The sequence below is a fragment of the Phalacrocorax aristotelis genome, chromosome 1, assembly GCF_949628215.1.
Source record: "Phalacrocorax aristotelis chromosome 1, bGulAri2.1, whole genome shotgun sequence".
Taxonomy (NCBI): Eukaryota; Metazoa; Chordata; class Aves; order Suliformes; family Phalacrocoracidae; genus Phalacrocorax; species Phalacrocorax aristotelis.
The window spans coordinates 32,854,515-32,878,916 of record NC_134276.1 but is presented as its reverse complement, the minus strand read 5'-3'; the positions used below and the strand labels follow the sequence as shown (position 1 = coordinate 32,878,916).

The following is a 24,402-nucleotide window of genomic DNA, read 5'->3' as shown; positions in this document are numbered from 1 at the left end:
GGAAAGCATATTTTGTTTTGGGAACATCATGTTTGGGTTTCCAAAACAAAATTTTGAAGGATTTCTGTTCCATGAAAACTTTAAATGTTGGCTTACCTCCTGAATCAAGGGCTGGGTTGGTTGGTTTTTTTTGTGAAAACACGAAAAGCTTGTAATAAAAATTCAGATTTCCAGCCAGCTCTACTTATGCTTTGGTTAGAAGATTATTTCTCCTTTTTTTCTACATGTTATCAGTAAGAAACTTTATTACATCTACGCTTTTTGCATTTGTCTTTCTCTCATCACTGCAATGACTGTTAGTGTCCCAGTGTGCTGCTTAAATTTTCTTTTGCCTAATTTAATTTCATTACTTTGTTGCACAGCCTTCAAATAACCTAACTGCTGTTTTGTTTACACCCTTGACATCCATAAATGATGATGCTTTTCAGTCGTTCTGTAGCTAAGCTATACCTATTTGTCTCGTGGTCTTCTGATTACAGAGTAAATATGCAGCTATGGAAAATACACATTCTCTAATGTATATTAGTAGAAGCAGATGGTGCAATCTGTTCATCGACGGAATTCAGTTTCTGAAACTGATTTAATCTGGTTTGCAACAAATACTGCTCTGGTACCGTCTGTCATGGAACATGTGCAAAGGGAGGAGTCCTGTTTCAGGTTGTTTGTATTTCACTGCAGTAAGGTGTTTATTCCATGTGTTAGCCTGAGTATCACGTACCAGAACACCTATTGTAAAGGCATGTTATTTAAATGCACAAGACTACATTCTTTGTAATTTGGTATTTTTGTATGTTATTATTTTTAATTACTTGGGTTTTTTGTTCAGAGCTGTGTACTACTGGTCCCTTTTGCAAACCTAGTTTATATGAAGCCATTAATAGAATTTGCACTCGAGAAGAAATGATGGCACATTATTTTCTTAATTTGTGGAGAGGAATTTCAGATTAATTATAAGTGTTTTGCATAAATGGGCATTATTCCCATTTTGAAAAAAAGTTTCCTCTTTTTCTTCAGAATGGCTTATTTTTCCAAAATCATCAAGACCAGAAAAAGCTGTTTGTGTTCTGTTTCTGCTAAGCCAAATGCAGAAGAGAATAGTGTGTTTCCTTCAGCCCAGACAGATCCTGTAGCCTCTAAAGCAGGAGCTACTTAGGCTGAAATGATGAATTGCCATAGAAGTCTTCAGTCTATGTATAGCTGAAAAAACATGCTAGCAGAGACGGCTGTCTTCTCCCCACTTACCACAAACACAAAATGCTTGCAGCTCTAGATAAAGATGTTGCAAGCAATAAAGATGGGAAAGTGATAGGTAATTTATATTCCATTTCCTTCTGCACTGAAGGATGTGGGAATCCTGCAAAATCTTGTGGAGTTAATAAAATTAAAGGGTGTGGTGGAGTAGAGCAAGTAGTCCAAAAAATATTGCAGAAGTAACATGATACAAAAGCATCCATTTGGAAGAAGCCTGTTAAGCTTCTTACCTTTCTCAGTAATTGCTTGACTGTTCTCTGCATTTTGAGAATTAAATATTTGCTGCAGCTGTTTTTCTTTTAAGTGATTCGATTTCTCAGTTCTTTTCTCTAGAGTGTCCTCAGCTCCTCTAGACTTAGAGCTAGAATTTAAAAATCGATCTCCCGTGCAATTTAAACACCGTCCACCAGCTCCGAAGCTGTCAAATGTCATGACTTTCACAAAAGATAGTTTGTTTCCCAGTTACCCGCGAGATGCTTATAACTTTATTTTTGTACAAAGCTGGTAATTAATACACGAGAAAAATTAAAACATGTGCTTCAAGGTGATAGTATTGTGTAAAAAGAAAGGAACTTAATAGGAGACACATGAGAGGGGAAAATAAAAACTGCTTTTTCGTAAAGTAGTAACTATATGTTGTGATTGTTCCTAAAAATATGCCATGTGTGCCACTGAAGAGAGGACAGATACCCAGCAGTTCACATCGTTCTGAGCTGACCTATATTTACTGCTGCATATCCTCTGCAGACAGCAGTATGTGTATTGTTTAGTTCAGAGTACTTCTCACATCGGTTTTGAAAAAAACCTGACAATTCTCAAAATCTCTAATCCCAAGGTAACTTCTTCTAAAGTTACAAATTTATTAGCATTTCTCAAGTGTCGTGGGTTGACCTTGGCTGACCGCCGGATGCCCACCCAGCTCCTCTCACTTCCCCTCCTCAGCAGGACAGGGGAGAAAATCATAGAATTATAGAATTAAGGTTGGAAAAGACCTTTAAGATCATCAAGTCCAACCATCAACCCAACACCACCATGCCTCCTAAACCATGACCTGAAGTGCCACACCTTACGCCTTCATGTTTTTTGAACACCTCCAGGGATGGTGACTCCACCACCTCTGGACAGCCTGTTCCAGTGACTGACCAAATAAGATGGAAAACTCATGGGTCATGATAAAGGCAGTTTAATGAAAGAAAGCAAAAGCTGTGTTTGGAAGCAAAGCAAAAACAAAGGAGATTTATTCTCTGCTTCCCAACAGCAGGCCATTGCCAGACACTTTGTGGGAAGCAGGGCCCCAGTACACATAGCGGCTGCTTCGGAAGACAAATGCCTTAATAGCGAATGTTCCCCTTCTCCTCCTTTCTCTTAGCTTTTATCACTGAGCCTGACATCGTATGGCATGGGATACCCCTTGGTCAGCTGGTGTCAGCTGTCTCGGCTGAGTCCCCTCCCAACCTCTTGCCCACCCCCGGTCTACCAGCTTTTGGAGGGTGTTGGAGAGACAGACAGCCTCGATGCTGTGCGGGCAAGCAGCCAACACATGGGTGCCTTACCAACACCCTCCTAGCCACTATACGGGCTCTGGGGAAAGGTCAGCCCATCCCAGCCAGACCCAGTACACTAAGATGCGCTGTTTTACACTGCCATTTGATACATATGTGCACATGGAATTAAAAATTGTAGAAGTTTTTGGAAAACCATACTCTTTTTCTCAATAATAATAGTTTCACAGTATATTATATTTCACGTTTGGATTAGACTGCCAAATTCAGTTCCATGCAGGTTTATGACAAACCAATGAAACTTGTGTGGAGCATTTCTTCTTGTATTTATTTTTTTTTTTAATTCAGCCTTAGGTATAATCAAGAAAAACTATGCAGAGCAGGTTTTAAAATATAATGGTCCTCAAGCTTCTTTCAAGACTTTTTTTTCTGTGTACTCAACCAAATTACATATGCATGGAGTCTGCTTTTACACAGATCTTACGGACAAACCCAATTATCCAGCTTCCTATTAGGGAAGCTAGACAATGTTTGTGCTTCAGCCATTAACTGGTTTTGGAATTTGTCATGCCGGACGAATCTATAATCAAATCTTTGGGGTTTTTTATTTAATAACAGAATAGGTATGGCTTCACAAAGTCTGGGTGAGTTTCTTCGTGTTCACGAATCTCTCATTAAGAGGAGAATGCTACGGTAGCAGAGCTCAGAAGTGCATGGAAGTAAGTTTATTTCTTAACAAATAAGTTCTCTAGGGAGTGTTCAAAAGAGAGCGTTCTGGGCTACCAAGCTGATGTTGGTATTTTTTCTCCAAAGCAAAGGCAAAGTTAGTTTCTAAATTATATTTTTAAAATGCAAAACGAAATCTTAGGCTTTCTGGGCTCAGTTGTCTCAAAACCTAGCTGCGTCCTTGTTGTGCCTTGTGGTCATTGGTGTGTTTTTAAAGGACGGTGTTGGAAAGACTTTTTGGAAATAACTTTGAGAATTGTTGGTTTAAAGTTGTAGCAGAGCTCAAAGCTGAGCCACAGCCTCCAGATCCTGAGGGTATTTTCAAAATACTTAATGAGAGCTCTTACCAGGGGCTAACGGTGATACGCTTGTGGCTCTGAGTAGCTGCTTAAGCCCTGGAGGTGATGCACAGGAGCCAAGTAAGGCTTTTCAAGAAAACGTCGCTCACGCTTGCCCTCTGCAGCAGGGTTTCAAAGACCAGACCTCGGGGAAGGTGACTTGAGCCAGGCTGAATGATGCAGGGCTGGTGTAAAACCACCCTTCATGCAGCCGGGCAAGTGGGAGCAGGGGTCTGTGGCGGGCGGCCCCACAGTGGCTCTTCTCTCCCCACTGGCATCACCTCCCAGCCACAGAACAGCCCGGCAGCTCCCACCCCTATTCCTGCTCACCGGGCTCCCTCCACATGGCTGGTTTCTGCCTTTGGCTTTGCCACAGCCCCGTATCCCCTTGCTCTGCTTGTGGGAGCACAGTCCCCACTCAAACAATAGCTGAGGAATGTTGTGGAAGCGATTTTCAAGTGGAGGTGGGCAGGTATGTAATGTGTCGGGAGAGGGAGCTGGGCAAGCACTTGTTTTGCAAAGTAAGAGGAGGTGAAATGTAATTAAACTGTTTGAACAAATACAGCAGAGCAGCAGTGCTGTACAGTTGGCAAAAGAAATACAGTTGGCTGAAAGAATGGCGATCAAACTTTGAAAAAAAGTATGTTTTCTGCTTTAACTGATATGTCTTTCAGTCTCCTCTTCAGTTTGCTGTGTTCTGTTTCTTTTTTTTCTGAGGCTTGCAGGAGAAACTGGTGAGTTTTCTAGCTGGAGGGTGAGCAAGACTGCTTTTTTGCATGGACTAAGGAGAAAGACAGGTATCTTTCCCTTCCTGTGTTTGCTCTGTTGTTTATAGCACAGAGTCCCTAGGGTTGCTGAGCCTACAAAGCTTTTCTTTTTGACTTAATACTGATTTTGTTTGGATTAAGCATGTTTTCAGAGTTCAGTTAACAACAACTTGATTTCTCTTTGCTGCAGGAAACAGTGGGTTAATTCAGCAGTTTAGTGTGAGCTAATTCAGCAGTTTAGTGCAAGCATATGGTTAAGCTATTTAACAGTAGCTGAACTGTGCAAGCTTACCTTTTAAGCTATCAACGGCAGTATATAGTCATCGGCACACTAACACATAGGCATGCGCAGTGCTTTCTCCCAGCAGTTTCATTTCAGTGCCCTTTGCAGCAGTCTCTCGCTGGTTGTTTTCAAGCTTATTTTAACAGAAGGGAGGTGGATGCCCTCAAAAAGGCGTTCCGCTATCTGGCATTTTAGGTCTGCAGGCTAAGGAAAGAAGAGGCAGAGAAAAACCTCGAGAATTTGAGCCAGCCAGGTTTTCGAGGGAAGCAATCCAAATGTTTCCCAGATTGCCACAAACTGTTAAATTGTTTACAGTAAATTTTAACTGGAAGATCCCCAATGGAGCCAGATGCCACGGCCGTTTGCAGAGCTATTGGGGGAGTGGTGAGGTATCTGGGAAGAGGAGTTTTAGACGTGATGGCGCGTAGTCAGAGGCAGAGTGCTGGCAGCTGTAACTCCCTAAAGATGTTTTGCAGGAGAAGGGGAGGAGAGGTTCAGATGGAGGAGAGTTAGCTGAGATGCTGTGAGGACTTGTAACCAACAGGCTTCCTCTTTCTTTCCAGCTTCTCTTTAGCTGTGAGTGGTTTCGTTGCAGAGTGAATTGACTGAGCTTGTAAATCATCCACCTTTTTACCGGTAATTCAAGACTTAGGCCTTTCAGGGTATGGTAAAGATATAGCTTTTCTAACAGACTTCTTCCTAAAATTCACCTTTCTTGTTCCTATTGGCAAAATGTGGCACCATTTCTGGACCTGCAGACACCAACAAGAAGTGTTTGGCTTTGTGTTGCCTCGACTCACAAGTCCCCGTTATTTGTAGTATTGTTTTCAAAGCAGCAACAAGCACTGCAGCTTAGTTGTTGCAGGAAAATGAAGATTATGTGATTTTGAGACAAGTCTATTTATTTTACTTTTAGAAATAACTAATACTTGAGAATTTTAAATTCCTCTTCTAAAATCTAAATTGAAATAGCATCTAACAAATAAATCCATTTGTTATGGAGAAATTCAGGGAATGAAGAAAATGGGAGCAGAAAAGGAAACTGCATCTTTGGAAAATGGAAGTGGGAAAGAAGACTTTATATTTGAAAGGTTGATAAAAAGGCATAGACATACAGTGATTCTTCATAATTTTTGGTTTTCTGAATCATGACAGGATGTTTTGCTATAAATGATGTGGCATAGCGAAATTGAAATTATAAGCCTCAGGTGTCACTGGATACTCTTCAGTCAGTAGACTATAGAAAAATTTAGACTATCATTTAATTATCATAATTGTAATTTCTGTCTTTAAGATATATAAATACCTGAAGGTAACTTCATTTTTAAAGATCTGTTTTGTCTTGGTTTTAACATTAGGATGTCACATCTTTTTTTCCCTCTTATCTACTCAGACATCCAAGTATAATATTGGCACTCATTGGTTTATGATATCAAAGAAAATATTCAAGTTGAAATTTTTCTTAAACAGGAAACAATTTATAGCTGCAAGTTCCCAAGTACAGGTGCACACACTTTCAAAAGCATTGTTTATTTGTATTGGTGGGAGAGTGGGCAACCCAGGGTAGTCAGGATGGACCTAAAATATAGAACCTGATGGTCCCCAAAGTTTGGCTAAGATCAGGACTCCAAACTGCATAATTTTCAGAAAGGTGTACATGGTGTAATAGGGTGCAGAGCTGGCAGTAGTGCTTGACTTTAAACAAATCCTCTCCCAGGTTCCTGTTCAAAAAATCCTGGGGGCATGGGCATCATTCATCGCCTAGATCAAAACTCAAAGTCCTTGGCACTTGCAGGATTTAACTCTTTCACCCGTGCTGTTGTTTTTGGCAGTCTGTATTTTGTCAACAGTATTTCAAATACTTCATTTCTCAGTCAGTTGGTTGGGTTGGTTTGATGACAATTTAGAATAAACTTCCCTTTTAGTAAGAGGCAAGAGATTTCCAAACATCTGGCTGTGAAGCAAGGAGAAGTCTTGAGCCAGCAACAGGGGAGATAAAACTATTCCTTACACTTTTGCCTTAAAAATAATAAGTACACTTCTTAATATGCTTTTGCATGTATTTAAGTTGACTTACAAATTTTCAAGAAGTCTGACCCCCCCTGCAAAGCCATGCAGTCTTTATTTTCTTTTCCAACTTACCTTCCAAACCACTGAGTAGCATAAAAGAGGAAGAAGTGAGGTTGTATACTTGTTTTGTAAAGGATCTTTTTTGATAGGAACTAGTAAAACATGTGTGCATGCATAGTTAAAATTGTATGTGATTCTTTTGAAAGGAATACATCTGGCTTTAATTTGGGAGGATAATTCTTCATGTTAAAATTAATGGGTTGGGCTTTTTTCTATCCTGCTTAGAGTGCTAATGAGTCACTTTTCCTAGATCTCCAGTCTTTGCCTTCTGTAGTATTAGTAACAGGTTTGTGAAATTCCTAGTGCTTCCCTTGAAGCAAGGAGCCACTTTCTCTGGTTATTAACTCCTGCCAATATTTAAGACATGAACTTGTTGTACGGACTGCTGTACAGACAGTGTTGGATGGTTAACTCAGAGGTAGAGGTCTGTAGATCCTCCTGTGTATGTCTTAGCTGAATAAGCCCAAAGGGTCTCTTTTTCCATGCAGCACCAATGTGTGTCACATACATCTGCATGGCTCTTCAGAGCTATCTCCACCTCCAAAATTTCACCTGCGTTCCCATTTCTTCTTGCATGCTGCCTGATTTCTTCTGCTCAGTGTACCTTGTCACTCTGCCAGTCTTATGCCTTGTCTCATGCCTGTGCCCGAGGTACACCACATGCCCTGGACAGCACAAAGGGACATCCAGATTTTACTTCACCCTAGTTTTAGACCTTTCTGTCACTGGAATAAGCCACGAGTGTAAACACCCTGGTATAAAAATGTACTGTGTCCTGCAGTTTTATCCACTTAGAAAGTGAGATGAGATCCCCCATATAGAGACACAGCATGTAATAGAGCTTGCATGGATGCACTCGCACCCTGGCTTAGCCCTCAGAGAAGACTGTCCATTCTAGCTCTGCTTTTGTTTGTTCTTGAACTTGATCTTCTTGCTTGTGTTGGGGTTTGATTTGGGCTGAAGACTGGGCAGATGTTTGTGGTGTGTGTATTAATAAGAAAGTGTTGAAAGTATGGTAGGAAGGAATAACAGAGGGTTTGTTTACCTTCTGGGCACTAATTGATTGAATATGGTGACCGTAGGATGGAAAGGACTGCAAAATCCTGACATTTGCAACAACTGCAGAGCTGCAGACTTCTCTGCTCTTCCAGAGTACATGAATTGTAATAAGGAAATGTTCATTCTTTTGCAATAAGCGATAGGACAAGAAGCAATGGCCTGAAGCTGCACCAGGGGAGGTTTAGATTGGATATTAGGAAAAACTTCACCAAAAAGGTTGTCAAGCATTGGAACAGGCTGCCCAGGGAAGTGGTTGAGTCACCATCCCTGGAGGTATTTAAAAGACATGTAAATGTGGTGATTAGGGACAGGGTTTAGTGGTGGACTTGGCAGTGCTAACGGCTGGACTCAATGTTTTTAAAGGTCTTTTCCAACCTAAATGATTCTATGATTCTATGACTGACCATGCAAGGCCTTTCCATCAATCCACAGCATGACAGTGGTGGAAGGGCCTTTTCACCCGGCAAGAGGGCGATGCTGGGATGACCCAAGTTCTCCTGGAAGGACAAGGAGGGTGCAGAGGCTGCCTTTCTTCACAGGGGTGAATGGGCGTCTGCACCCTTAAGGGCATCTGGTCAAGGACCCCTTTTGGTGCAAAAAGGGTTGTTGACTAAAGAGGGGAAGCAACAAATGAAACATAGAGACACAAACCTGGACAGACAAGCCTAATGGAGGCAAAGACAGGAAACAAATTACATCAGCCACACTAATGGATGGGCTACTTATAACCTCACTTAACAGCCACATTGCATAGGAGATATCTGAGTTATGATTCCTTTTTAAGCTTAGGATTGGACAACACACTTCTACCATGTCCCCGGTATGGACCAGGCACTGCCAGAGCCTGTCTTCATCAGCATCAGGACAGTTCTTGAGGAAGTATTCACAGACACATGTGAGCTTGATTAAAAATAACCGTGGTGTCAAGCAGATCTTACAATTTTCTTCATCCTAATTGCATTAGGGCATCACTTAAAATGTTTGAAGTTGAGCATCAAATAATAAAGTTATTCAATTATATCAATCCTAGAATGCTAAAGTCTGTTTCATTTTATCTTTATATTATTGATCCTCACAACCCCAGCCCAGAAGGTTTTTAGTCATTTGCAATACTAAACTCAGAGAGGAAAAACGGGAGCTTAGTGGTTTTAATAAATTATTCCCATTTTATCAAACCAGAAAATAAAATGCGTAAGAAACTATTATTTATTGATGAATTGCCATTCATATCATGTCGTGTTCTGTACTGGAGAAGGATATGTAGAATTGGAGTCTTCGGTTATGACTGTGGTGACTGACTCAGTATTAGACATGAAATTATCCTATATTCATGATTCATTGCTCAGTCTTTAGCACACGTAGTTGAAGATGTCAACTTCAGAAAAACCTCATAGGTTTTCTGAATGTATAGTAATTGCAGCACTTTTATTGAAATGACAGGATTTCAGGACTTAAAATTAGTTATAAATCATATTCTGTATTAATAATCTGAAACATTTTGTTATTTAATGCTGGCAAATGCACTTCTTAATGCCATTTCCATTCAGCTTATCCTCTTCTCTGTCTGCATGTCTAGTCTTTACAAATGGGGACTCGCTTTGCTTTGACTGGGTGTGTGTGCTAGAGTAACACTCAGCGTCTGAAGGAGAATAGTAGATGCATCCATGCAGCGGGCTGCAGCCATCTGCCTCCATTTACGGCGAGACAGGAGGACTTTTCTTCTTACCAAAAAACCCACAACATGCTGAATTTGCATATTGCTAGTTATTATCTTTCAGAACACATGACAAATGGTTTTGTGTAGAAACAGGTTGTCATCATTATTATTAGATAATGTGTATTTTTACCAACTAAGTCATTCTGATAATTTCCTATGTTGTTGGTGGTTGGGCACTGCTGTGGGGTTGTTTTATCAGGATGTGCCCCACAGGGTGCTGAGTTCCCTTAGTTCTCACAGAATTACAAAAGCTTTGAGGAGTTTCACCATCTCTTAGGAGTTTTCATCTCTTGCCCATCATCTGCTCACTTGTTATAATACTAATACTCTTGCTTGAAAAAAAAGTAAGAAAAGATGCTACCTGAACCTCAGCAAGGTGTGGGAGTCCAAATGAACACAAGAGAAGTAGATGTGAAGCTATATTGTTAATTTATTTTGTTATCTCATGTTGGATGTGATTCTGCAGGACATACCTACCTCTATTGTGTTTAGGTTGCTTAGCAAAATAGGAAGGGGAAAAAAAAAAATCTTTGTTATCCGTAGCAGGTATGGTGAAGCTTCATGTAGTGCAGCTGCCTGTGTCTGGTTCAGGTACAGAATTACTGTGTAACGGGCTAAGAGAACCTTAGTCCTTGGCTTTCACTCCCCTGGTACTGGGCTGGGAACTTCTGCAAGGAGTCCAGAAAAAAAAAGGCTGCTAAACTGTGCAGAGCTGGAGAGTTTGCTTCTTCCTCTCCAAAGCTTTGGACAGTGGGCTGGCTCTTTTCCAGAGCATCTCTGTCAGGTGATATTGCAGATAGAGAAAGAAACCAACCTTTCCTTTTTTGCAACAGTGAGGTTGGCTCCTTACTTACTGGTTTCCCTCTGTAAATACAGCCAAGCACAAAAAGGCATTGAAACTTTTCAGTCCCCTTCTTGCAGTAATTCTTTAGAAATGTCAAGAATTCAAGCCCTAGCAGCGTTTCTGATTAATACCTGCTTCTAATCTTTGAAACATTTGTTTTGTGGCAGAAGATTAATCAGAGGAAATAATCTATTCTAAAGGTCTTTGGTTTATTTTTTATTGCTGGAAGATACATATATTTAAAAGCCATTGAACATTTCCTCCTAGGAATGTACATATTGCCTTCATCTGTCACCCTTTATGAGCCTGCTGCATGTTGACAAGGCCTATAGAATTATTTCCAGCCTGTTCGAATGTTTTTCCCCTTATTCAGCTGTAGGCACAATGACAAATCAGAGTTGCAGTATAAAATGTATTTTGCTGGGAAATGACCATGGTGAATTCGATGCCGTGCTGGTTACTTGCTGTATTTCAAGGCAGAAGAGCTGTATTTGATCTTGGGGTGGAAGAGAAAACCACAGTGTGCAGACTGACGGCTGTTCCTTTGCTGATTTATTGGCAGATTTGGGGGGAAAAAAACCCTACATTCTCTTTTTATTTTTTAGGATGGATATTAACATGAATTATGATGCTAACTATTTCAACAAGAGTCAAGTGGAAAATTCAGCTCCTTGGAGAGTTGTGTGTAGTTCTGAGCCATAAATAAGGCTTTTAACTGTCACACTCCTGCAAATCATAATAAAGAGTAATAGGTAAAAAGCCACTGCTCCTTTAAGTCAGCGTCACCAGTGACTCAGAATACCTATTGATTTTTTTTTTAATTCCTACCAACAGTATCAATTAAGATTCAGCAGATGCACTCTGAGAGAACCCTGTATACAATTTTGGTTTAATACTGCTTTTTAAATTCTGTTTAAGAAATGAGCATTGAAAAGTAATAATACCTGTAATACGTTAAACCGTTAGTCAAAAGGCTAATACAATGCCCAGTTCATAGCTTTTGTTATAAATTTTGAGTGTATAATTACTAGAATGTATATATATGTCATCAACTTTTTCCCAAACAGCAGCTATACAAATTTAAAAAGTCAAATATATTTACCCAGACATACTACTTTCTGAATACTGGATAATCATGGCATAGTTTTGGGAAAAAAAAAAAAAACCACAACCTATTTTCCCTGCAAATAGTGTCTGTACCAAGAAATCATCTGGACAAAATAATTACAAACTATTTGTCTTTACCCTTTGTAATGCACTAAGCAAATTTCAGTGCTTCATCCACACAGGAACCGTTTGCTATTTTGGAGTATGTACCACATTTGTCAGGCCCTTTACCTGCGTTTGTGCATTTTGGGGAGGCTAACTCCAGATGTGCAACAGCTGTTGTTCCACATAGGATTGGCTGACCATATGACAACATGACATAGACAACATGAGGCTGTGTCATTCTTCAGGAGATCTTGAAAGCTGCATAAAAAGAAATGAGGAGGGCAGCCATTAGGAAGAAGAGCAAGATGCGTGTGTAGAATAAATGCGTATTAATAAAAAGGTTTGCATCCTGAGTCACTGTGCTTCCCGTTCAGATTTCCATATCAACATGTGGCAACTGCTGTAATTGCTTGCATTAAAAAGTAATATCAGAGATGTAATTTATATTTAGTTCTCACTACAGCAATTTATCAGCTGGGAACAGGGGAAAAAGTTAGCGCTGTACTGTTAGCCAGTTTTCTAAAGACCGTCTGAGACCTGTGGGTCGTAATTTGGAAACCTTTGGCAAGAAACCTTGAAGTTCAACAGGGATATCTCTGAAATTTCCTTCAGAGACGCGTACATTTGTAGCTGATATATTTGTTATTTTGTACATGTAGATCTTTCTGAAATCTTCTGTCATTTCACAAACCAACTTAGATTTTCCATTTCCATTTTCACTTGGTAGGCTTCCATCCTGTTTCCTAAGCAGGCAAGAAGTTTTTCTTTGCTTTCAAGATTATGTGCTGGGGAGCTTTAAATGGTAAAGATAATTTCATTACCATCAACCTTTGGACACCTCTGAGAAGTGCATTAGCTCTCCTACACATTTGGGTTTTTACTGGTTTGGAAATTACCAGGTTAAAGTAAAAAACCTGACATGCATATCCTGCATGGCAAGTGAAAAATGTTAAGAAATAAATTGCTGGTGTTCTTTTATGCAAAGGAGGATTAATTGATGGAAGCTGCACTGAAATGGGTGATGAAATTTCCTGTGTTGTAATTTTAAAATGCCAGAACAGGAAGAGACCTTCAACACTAAGTGGTGTCCAAAGTTCATGACAGGCTCTAGGCTAAAGAGCTATCAATTGCTTGTATGCTTAAATATCTGATTTATTAAGAAGCTGGAGGAGGGTTGGCCTCACCATTCTAAAGCTTTTCCTTCTGAGGACAGTCTTGAGGTGTTCAGTCTGTATTTTCAGTGTTCTGGCATTTCATCATTGAAGGGCTAATGTTCTTCAGCTGTTTCCCTGGAGAAATGGAGGCTATTGTAAATTTACATTGTTAAGAGTAATGAATATAAAGCCCAGTGCAAGGAGGATTTAATCATGGATAAATGCCACCATTTTAAGCCTAAGCACCCCCCGAGAACGGGAGACCATCTGATGTATTTCAGGATTGTTATGAACCTTATTTATCGCTTGCCTGTGCTGCAGCTGTAATGAGAAGGACCTGGGAACAACATCGCAAAACAGATATCTAAATCTGGTCCATGTGAAGAAGAGGGTGGCCCAGTGGCCTGAAGGGGAAAGGAGAGACAAGAATTCCCAGTTCATCTCCAGGAGGCCCTGTCTCATGAACAGGAGTAATATCAGTAAACAACTTTAGAGCAGGAAATGTATCTCTGCATCCTTTACAGAAAGGAAAAGTATGAGAGGGGAGAAGTGAGGTGAAAAATAGCTACAGTGGGGGAGAGAGAGGACCAGAAAACTCCCCAGGTCAAAACAGTAGGAAAAAATGGCAAAGAACTGCAAGAAAAGATTTTAGAAAATGAAGTAAAACTATATAACCAGGCTTTTATTATTAAAAATAATAATAATTTTTAAAAAGTCATTAAGACCAAAAAGAAAAAATCAAGCAATGAAAGAGTGGAGAAAAAGAACAGGTTTGGAGAAAAGGTATTGATTTAGCTTTAGCCTGTGCCTCTTTGTGAAACCTGAATTTAGAAGACCTTTGGTAACCAGATCAATAAAATCTTTAAAATCGTTTAATTAGATTGAAGGCCAAAAGATAAACTCTTGTGATAAAAACTTCTGCCTTTATTTGCCAGAACAGGAATAAAAAGTGTTCACTGCTTGTTTACCTTCTGATTGATTTTCCTTCAAGCTAAGAAAACTGTGCTACATTTGGACAGAAGGCAGCATTTGTTGATGTACCTTCTCCCGATTTAGAAGTGTAGAATACAAGGCAGTGGTTGCTTAGGGGTAATTAAGACTATACAACAAATGGCAAGACTACAAAGGTTCAAGAGGAAGCAAGTTTGTATCTATGTATGAGACAAAACCGCCAGCAATTGCTGTCCAGCAATACTAGCTATGAAGGGTGATTGGCTTTATTTGCAGTTGCCACGACTAGAGAATTTATTGCTTAATTTAATGCTTACCTCAAACATAATTTATTTAGGTTGATCGAGTGTTAAATCAGAAGCATGCTGAATTTAAATTTACCTTTTTGGGTGTACATTATATTTTTATGAAAATAAATCAGTGATCTCAAACACAGTGTTTTTTAAAGTACTGTCTGTTTTATCTCTTTAGTGTTTTACATTAGTAAACATGTAGTTATTATTTGCATTAATTTCACCATATTAATTTTTCTTTGGAAAGAAACAGACATCACTGTACCTTATTGGGCTATAAGTCTTATATTGCGTCTAGTGAAAATTGACTCTTCTGCCTAAGATATGCCTTTGGAAACAAAATAACATCACTGATGGTAACTTGGCTTTATCTCAATATTAATTGTGTGTCTCATGAAGCTGTTTTCTCTGAAGGGATGTTGTCCTCAACCTTTCTAAAGCTTGGTTTCATGCATCATCATTTCAGGTAGTAATTCTTGAGAGCTAAACCTGAAGTAAATGGAGCACTCCTTCTGCACCATCATACATAAGCTTTGAATTACATAGGGATGAGCTTGACAAAATGTGTTCAACCTCTGACCTTCTCAGGGTCTGTCCCGGAGAGACTGAAAGTCACCTTTTGTTAACCATATGATTGAGACTTGATTGCAATCCCAAGCACAAATACAGGCTGGGCAGAGAATGGGTGGAGAGCAGCCTGAAGGAGAAGGACTTGGGGGTGTTGGTTGATGAGAAGTTCAACATCACCCAACAATGTGCACTCACAGCCCAGAAGGCCAACCGTATCCCGGGCTGCATCAAAAGAAGTGTGGCCAGCAGGTCGAGGGAGGTGATTCTTCCTCTCTACACCACTCTTGAGAGACCCCACCTGGAGTGCTGCATACAGCTCTGGGTCCCCCAACATATAAAGGACATGGAGCTGTTGGAGCAAGTCCAGACGGGGGCCGTGAGGATGATCAGAGGGATGGAACACCTCTCCTATGAGGACAGGCTGAGAGAGTTGGGATTGTTCAGCCTGGAGAAGACTTCTCCACCTTATAGCCGCCTTCCAGTACCTGAAGGGGGCCTACAGGAAAGCTGGAGAGGGAGTTTTTACAAGGGCATATAGTGATAGGACAAGGGGTGATGGCTTTAACCTGAAAGAGGGCAGATTTAGATTAGATATAAGGAAGAAATTCTTTACAATGAGGGTGGTGAGGACTGGAACAGGTTGCCCAGAAAGATTGTGGATGCCCCATCACTGGAAGTGTTCAAGGCCAGGTTGGACGGGGTTTTGAGCAACCTGGTCTATTGGAAGGTGGCCCTGCCGATGGCAGGGGGTTTGGAACTAGGTGACCTTTAAAGGTCCCTTCCAACCCAAACCGTTCTGTGATTCTATGATTGTACACTGGTTTGAACCCGGGTGGATTTCTCTTGTCTTCACATTTTTAAAAGTGCTTGTAAAACAGTTATTTGTGCTCTGTTACTCTACTATAATGCCAGAAGAAAGGTCACGGAAATTTATATTAAAATATGTAAGAGAAGGTCATGGAGTTTGATCTTTGCTGTGCTCTGGGAGTCAGCAGAGGTGGATCGAGAGCTTTTTCAGCCCTCAGCTGAATAAGCTGGGAGATTCTGGGTTCATTTGGGTTGGGTTTCATTATTTTTTTTAAGAGCACAGGCTTTTCTTCTACCTAAGTGTCAGCTTTTAGAGTAAAATTTGTGTTCAGGCATGGTTTTTAGTATCCTCCCTTCACAGTTGCTTGGTTTTTAGTATTTCAGTGTCTTTTGTAGCATATAGTGTCGTAATAATGCACAGTGTCCTCCAGCAAAAATAGAGCAGGAAAAAGTTAATTCAGAAGAGTGCATCTGTTTTGCCTTATGATTTGTTTGCAGCTGACCTTTGATAAGGGCTGGTTCATACTTGCAGATTTTTAGAATTCTTTTTGAGTGTGTACCTGTCTGAACTTTTTATTAATTCTCTTCTTTTCTTTTGCAGATTACAGATAGAAGAATCTTCTAAACCTGTAAGGCTATCACAGCAGCTGGACAAAGCCGTAACCACAAACTATAAACCGGTGGCTAATCACCAATATAATGTAAGTAGCTTTCAGTATTTTCCCATATTCTCCTAGCCAGGAATCTGGCTCAGGACTCCAGAATCGCTCTGCTGCTCTCCTGCAGCCCTTTCACTCACAGTTGGCCACTGCCTTTGGAAATGTTCCATGTTACCTGGTTTCTCCCTGATTTTGTCTTCTTGGGATCTGTCTCAAGACCATCACCACCCTTGGGGCTAAGATCTGCCAATTCTGACTCTCTCGTGTTACCTGACGGAGGGCAGACCGCCTTTACCCAAGCCTTTTCTAGTGTCTTTATTACTTTCTACCTCTAGTGGGTTTTTTTAAATGTAATTTTGGAATTTTGGGATAAGAGGCAGTTCTGGCTTTGTGCTATGAGATGTGGAAGCACTCCTTTGAGCCAAATAAAACATTATATGGAGGTGGGTAAAAGACTTGAAAAGAATCATTAGCTTCCAGTCCTTTGCAGGAACTGACAAGGAGTAGAAAAGAATAACAGCTGATAATTTTTCACAGTTTCATACCTTCATAGTACGTGTTATTTGCATCATTAGCTTTGTCAATATTACTCCCACACTGCTGTTCCAGATCAGTTGATGTACATACAAACTATAATGTCCTTTTTCTTAAAGATCCTCTTTGAGTAATTTGTATCTATGCATATATAATTGCTGTTACTGTTGAATGTGAGAAACATTAAGTCATACTGAAAATGAGTCACTGTGTTAGTCATTTAAACTTTTACACTTTTTATTAAGATTTTATTTACATAAAACAAATGACAATATACTAGATGATATTTAAGCATTATTCTGAAAGGCAGTCTATTTCCACAGCACCAAAAATACTCGTTTCTCATGGGACTGTTTTGTAGTAGTTACTGTTCAAAGTCTGATCTATACATAGATGATCATACCAATATAACTATTTCAGCTAAGGGAATGACATTTAACCAAAATAGTCACACTGGTATATCCTGCTATGCAAATGTAATTTTACACGAGTATAGTGTTTTATGATGATACTGTTACTCTCCTTCTTTAATTCTGCAATAAGCTACATACAGCATCTCTTTCCAGTGGGATTCTGTGCCATTTCCCTGACATTAGCATAATTACAACGGTATGGCTTCAACCTGGAGACAATCTTTGAATCTTTATTCCAGCTGCAAACTCCTGTTGTCATAACATTACAGAAATTTAAGTCCTGTGTAAGATTCGGGGGGTATAACCAGCACGTAATCAGGCTTCTTAAAAGTTATCATGCTCTTGTGTCCTAATTGTCATGTTTTTAGCAGTTACATAGCCGTCCATGTTCATGGAAATCCATTGGCAGTGTGTTTACTTTTCACATCTGCCTTAAAGGTGTTCTGATGGGAAAAATCTAGTAGAACGTACTTATACTTGAATCATTCTGGACCATGCCTTGACTCTAAAGGCCCAGGCATGACTACTTTCTACAACACCTTTCTTTTCATTAAGTCTTTTAGTAAGGTTCAGGTTAGATGGCTGAAAGGATGTGCAGCTGGGAGAACATGTCTGTGAACATTTTAAAACTCTTGGTTAAATTATTCTGGTATATTCAGGCAGCAGTTGCTTTCTTAAAACTTGCTGTATCACTTGTAATCATACAACAGCCCTGCTGAGGACTTTTCACAAGAAAAAAGGAAAAGAAATGTACAAACTACCGTACATGCTGATGCATTTGGTCATCTTCAGAGGAGTTTCTGAGAAAAAGATGAGCATCTACTAAGAAAGAAAGGAGTAAAATTTCCTGAAGGAAGATATGATGGAATGTTAAATGGGGCTTAAGTGTCGCTGCTCCACGTACCCCTAAGTGAATATGTAACAGGAAGAAGGATGGAAAGAAATTACATGTTTGAATACAGGGACAGGAAAAGTGATTTTTTTTTTTTTTTGCAACTAATTGTATTAAACCCATGTTTTTATTAGAAGAATTCCATTACAATATACGCCAGAATGATAACTTAGCTTTTCTGCTCTAGGAAAGGGACCTTCATTTTCTGTATATCTGTAGAAGGTACACATCTTTAAAAGGTTGCAATGTTATGTAACACAGCAGAAAAGTTTTCTAGTGGTCCTGGTTACACCTTCAGGGGCTTCTTTGTAGTCTCCCCTCTTCCCGATCTCCTGTACTACAGAGGTTGGTACCTGTGCTCCAGGGGATGGGAAGACCTGCAAGAGTTCTTTCAAACATCTTCAGACGAAACTTTAGATTTAGTCTCACTTCTCTATCACCTTTTTATTAGCTGTCTACCAAAGCAGTGTAATACATCAGCTTCAGTATTAATGATACCTTCAAGAAGGCAATTTTGGCAGCTTTTCAGCAAGCTTTGCAACATACTGGGAAGGTAAACAAAGAGAAATTGATTTCTGTATGAAGTCTTGCAGGGGTAAACTCGCAACTTCTACACTTGACAGCTCATTCTAAAATGGTCCTTCCTTGAAAGCAAATGGTATTTTAATGCTTTTTAAATTTTAAAACCACATAATTTTAAATAAATCCAATTAGTTCACAACGTACATGCATTCTGTAATATGACTCTCAAAAAGTGCTGTAGGCCTAATGCATAAAGCATCATGTTTGCAAAGAAAACGGGAAGGAAAAAAAAATGAAAGGCTGCATTGTAACTTGCTATCAGTAGTGTATTCACAAGAGGAAAAGAAGAAAACAGCAATAGATACTATGCTTTTTTTTTTTTTAAAAAAAAAAAAAGCACTTCACAATGTGCTCCTTGTTTTTAGACAACAGCGGGAGCTGTTGCTGAAGTTGGAGGGGAATGCTGGAGTGTTGCTAATTAAAATGTGGGCAACTGGGACACCAGCTGCAAATAACTTTCCAACAAAGTGAGGGTTTGATATTAGGTTTTCTGTGCGAGCTGTTTTAATACATTAATGAATTAACAATATTAGAATATTCACATTGCATTTGTGTAGGGAACACAAAGACTCCTCCTTGATTTACTTTAGCTCATCTAGAGAATGTAAAATAGAAGCTCCTACTGGGGAGAGTGTACCAAGGCAATAAAATAATAGAGAAAGAAGAACACTGGGCATTACAAGTTGATAGCAAAAAAAGATTGTGCTTTGGTTAAAAAGACTACTTTGTGTTATTTTCCAGGAGACTGTTACTCATATAATTAGGATTTTATACCCAATCATGAAATAGTTCTGTCAGAGACCTAATATCAGTGAAGATAAAATTGAGAATTTCCTTATTGTTACTCTGTTCCTTTCTGTAGGAAGCATCAATTTTAAAGCGAGTAGCTTTTTCTCCACATGGAGAGAGTTGTAGCTAGTTGCTAGCTAAGCACATTTTTGCTATATGTCATTTGAAGAGGTACAAACAGTGCCATGGATTTTTCGTTGTTGTTCTCAGAGATTGCCTTGAGAGTCCCACTAGCTTTTCCCATTACGCCCATGTTACTTACCTGTTATTCCTGTAGCCCTGCCACACCCAGAAGGAATAACCTCAGTGCTTCACTCTTGTTCTTGCTCCTTAAAAACAAAATGAAAACCAGAAAAGGAGGAGATGGAGTTCTTCCATCCCTTCAGCTTGACCTGAGGAGGTTGCAGTTTGTTTCTGTTTCTGTTTTTCCTTCTTGTTCATTTTGGTTTTGTTGTTTGAGGAGGTAGAAAATCGCAGAAGGGTTGTAAGAACAGGCATAACAGCTGCTGCTGTGGCAGAGTGATGCAGCCTGTAACTGGCTGTCTTTATCTTTCACACCATGTCTTTCAACCAGTCTTCTTGAGTCAGAGGAAAGTTGCTAACCTTAAAAACAAATACATAGGTCTTTACAATGAAAAGTGACCTGAAATGTATGCAGGAACCCAGAACTCACTGAAGCTTTGCAAATAGAGATGCCTTTGTCTCTCCTCCTGTCTTCTGGATTTGACCTCTAAAGTATCAGAGGCTTTTCTGGCAACAAATTAAGGCTGGATAATCCACCTCCTCCTCTTGTAAAATGTTAACACGTACATGTAATCAAAACATTATTAAGGCCCCGGTCCTAGCCTCCCATAAGCCAGTGTCTCAAATGTAGTAGGGCTCTATTGAAAATCCAGCAGTGTTGTTTACCTGTGTCAGCCGTAACCTGGTCAGAAACTGCAAAGAGAACTGGAAAATTCAGTGGATCCCTGAGTCAAAAAAGGCTGAAAACTCAGGCTTAAGAAAGGCCACTGCAGTTGATTGCAGTGGCTAATTAGAAAACTCTGCTTCCAGGAGAACATAGTGTCAGTGTCTTGATTTTTTTAGAGGATCTCATAAAGTTGTAGTTCCTGCTTTCCTTCTTATGGGGAAGGAAACATAGAGTATATCCTGTGGGAGGGTAATTCCCGTATTTGACTATGAAATACCAAAGAGAAGAAAATCTGGAGCAGTTTTCGGACAGGACCAAAAAATATTTGTTGTACCCAGCTAGATTAGATTATTTTTAATGATCTTTGGGTTGCTGTTGTTGACTCATTTTCTTCTGAAAAACCATGTAGCATGGCGCTGTCTGCAACTTTGTGCATACCAGGTAATTTCTTTACCTTGGTTTCATTCCATGTAAAATGATGATACTGCCATACTTTGTGATGATCTTACTCATTCGTTTATTGGAAGCATGGTCAGTCTCATCACTTGTGGGTCAGCGGGTTTGCCCTTTGACTCCCTCCAGCTTAAAAAACAAAGAAACAGTTTTCAAATACAAATAATATTAGAAAACAGAAACCAAAATTGCTCTTGTAGATGGAAATATGACTTCCAAAATATACAGCATAATGGGATTCTGATCATAACAGGTGCTTTTTGATGCTGGCATGAAGTATCAACTTTAGACTGTGGCCTGAGATGTGACATATTCATGCATTTTTTTAAGACCAAAGGGACAGCCATCATACTAAAATGAATTTTAAATACATGTATTAAACCCTGCATGTTTCACTGTCCTCAGGGTGCACCCACGTCCTTGCAGCAACTCCCTACACCATTGCACTGAGTTAGAACATGACAGTGGTAATAGATGATTGCTCTGGAGAGATGGTTCCTCTGTCAGGAAAAATACAATGCTCATCATATATCTTAGTACGTTCTGACTTAAGCCAGGTGTAAATTAAAAGCATTTTTAATGCCACAAACTGACTGGTGTCAGATCAGATGAAGATAAGATGTGAAGAACTTTTTGGCAATTAAACCGTAAATTTAGTGTATTGCTTAACTTGCAGGTAGCAGAAGAGACAAGCACTCTCACACATCTATTTCATCCTACATTTCATGCAGCTACGGGCCAGTCTCCTCTACTTCCCACTCCTTTTCTCATCTCCTTCAGTGCTTCATACAGAAACCCATGCTCACCTACCAGGACATGGGTAGTGCTGTAGGTCATAGTAGACTTTTAGGTGAATGAGGTTTTCTCTACTTCTCCAATACCTGTATGACTTTCTGAATTTACCCGGTAGAGAACTGGTATTCTGCTTTGTTGATGGAGTTGCAAGGCAGAGCACACCCTGGCCATGCTGCTTGGTATTTTGGGTTTGTAGTTTTGAAGAGTGCTAGCTGAGTGGACTTGTTCATATATATTTCAACATCATTGCGGTTCTAGTTCATGCATTTACGACTAGATGCAGTCTACTTACATTATACTGCATCGTGAGACTATACCAGTAGAGAAACAGAAATTGAATCCACAGCAGGCCTTCCAAAGTTTGCAGTTAAAACCTTATCAAGTTCAACAGAGATCCCTAATGATTTGTCTGTTGTACTTTCAGAAGCAGCAAATGCTTTGACAAACTGTTGTTAATAGCAAGACCAATGTCCTAGATTTATATTCCTGCTCTAGTTTCTGTGGCATAGCAGTTCTGCTGTAGATCATGGCAACCAAGATGATGTATGTTGAAGCTGTTTTACTTGATGCTACAGTTGCTATTGTTGCAAAGCTATTACTGTTTTGAAGATTTTTTTTTAAATGCAGAGGCTAAAGAGTTAAATAATAACACCAAAGTGTATTAGTGGGTAAATAATTAATTATTAATTATAGGAGAGGTTCTATCTTTTGTAACACTAAAATACAGTTGGAAAAGCAGACAAGTATTTGGTAGCCCAAGCCCATCTTAGGTTTTAAGTAGAAGCAACAGACTTCAAGCTACAGGTTGGGAACAATTGCTCTGCATTCAATTTAATGATGTACATCTGTTTCAGGATTGGAAAGAGAGAGTTGGCTGGCCAGAGACCTGTGAGCAATGGCAAAGATGGTAATAATCTTTAGCCACTTTGGGACAGATACCAAGAGACAGGCTATTTTGACTCAGAGAATCAGAGGGAGTTAGCTGGCAAGGAAAAAATAAATTGTGCCATAAAACTAATATCTCTTCTTAAACATAAGACTTTTAGTATCCAGTAGAACTGTGAATTTTCACTTCTAGGCATCTTCTTTGAAGGTCTTCTTTTTGAGGATCAGTTTTGAGATGTCAGGGGCAGAACGACTCCCATACAGAATTATCCCACAGGCAGCCAGGCGTGTGTCCCTTATTGCTTATATGCATCTCTTCTGCTGTACATTGTGCCACTACAGATTCACCCACACAGTTTGCCTGAAAGCACTTGATGATTACATGAATTACGTTACCTTCTGGGTTAACTTTGTTGGTTCCAAGGAGCTTGGCAGATATTCTTGCCTCATCTTTGAAAAGTCATGGAGGACAGGAGAGGTGCCCGAGGACTGGAGGACAGCAATGTCACTCCAATCTTCAAAAAGGGCGAGAAGGGGAACTATAGGCCAGTCAGCCTCCCCTCCATCCCTGGAAAGGTGATGGAGCAGTTCATCCTGGAGGTCATCTCCAGGCATGCAGGGGACAAGAAGGTTATCGGAAGTAGTCAACATGGATTCATCAAGGGAAGATCATGCTTGACCAACCTGATAGCATTCTATGATGGCGTGACTGGCTGGGCTGACAAAGGGAGAGCAGTGGATGTTGTCTATCTTGACTTTAGTAAGGCATTCGACACTGCCTCCCATAGCATCGTTATGGACAAGTTAAGGAAGTGTGGGTTGAATGAGTGGACAGTGAGGTGAACAGAGAACTGGCTCAACAACAGAGCTCAGAGGGTTGTGATCAATGGAGCAGAGTCTGGATAGAGGCCTGTCACTAGCGGTGTTCCCCAGGGGTCTGTGCTGGCTCCAGTGCTGTTCAACATATTCATCAATGGCCTGGATGATGGGATAGAGTGTAACCTCAGCAAGTTCGCTGATGACACCAGTCTGGGAGGAGTGGCTGATACACCAGAAGGCTGTGCTGCCACCCAGCGAGACCTGGACAGGCTGGAGAGCTGGGCTGAGGGGAACCTCGTGAAATTCAACAAAAGCAAGTGCAAGGTCCTGCACCTGGGGAGGAACAACCCCATGCACTGGTGCAGGTTGGGGCTGACCTGCTGGAAAGCAGCTCTGCTGAGAAGGACCTGGGAGTGCTGGTGGGCAGCAAGGTGCCCATGAGCCAGCAATGTGCTCTTGTGGCCAAGGCCGCCTACAGTATCCTGGGATGCATTAAAAGGAGTGTGGCCAGCAGGTCAAGAGAGGTTATCCTCCCCCTCTATTCTGCCCTAGTGAGGCCATATTTGGAATACTGTGTCCGGTTGGGCCCCCCAGTTCAAGAAAGACTGGGAACTACTGGAGAGAGTTCATTGGAGAGCTATGAAGATGAATAGGGGACTGGAGCATCTCCCTGATGAGGAAAGGGTGAGAGACCTTGGTTTGTTCAGCCTGGAGAAGAGAAGACTGAGGGGGGATCTTATCAATGCTTATAGATATCTGAAGGGAGGGTGTCAAGAGGATGGGACTGGACTCTTTTCGGTGGTGCCCAGAGACAGGACAAGGGGCAATGGGCACAAATTGGAACACAGGAAGTTCCACCTGAATATGAGGAAAGACTTCTTTCCTGTGAGGGTGCCAGAGCAGCAGAACAGGCTGCCCAGGGAGGTTGTGGAGTCTCCTTCTCTGGGAAACATTCAAAACCCGCCTGGCCACATTCCTGTGCCCCCTGCTTTAGGTGTGCCTGCTCAATCAGGGGGGTTGGACAAGATGATCTCCAGAGGTCCCTTCCAACCCCTGCCATTCTGTGA

The 24,402-nt window shown here is 40.5% G+C and overlaps 1 protein-coding gene across 1 annotated transcript in view; it reads left to right on the top strand.

The window, feature by feature from the left end:
* Positions 1-24,402, top strand: part of GTF2F2 (general transcription factor IIF subunit 2) — a 97,092-nt gene that overhangs the window by 64,165 nt on the left and 8,525 nt on the right. Inside the window, exon 7 of the mRNA XM_075087256.1 lies at positions 16,206-16,305. Within this exon, the coding sequence (XP_074943357.1) occupies positions 16,206-16,305 (100 nt within the window). The remainder of the gene's footprint in view (positions 1-16,205; positions 16,306-24,402) is intronic.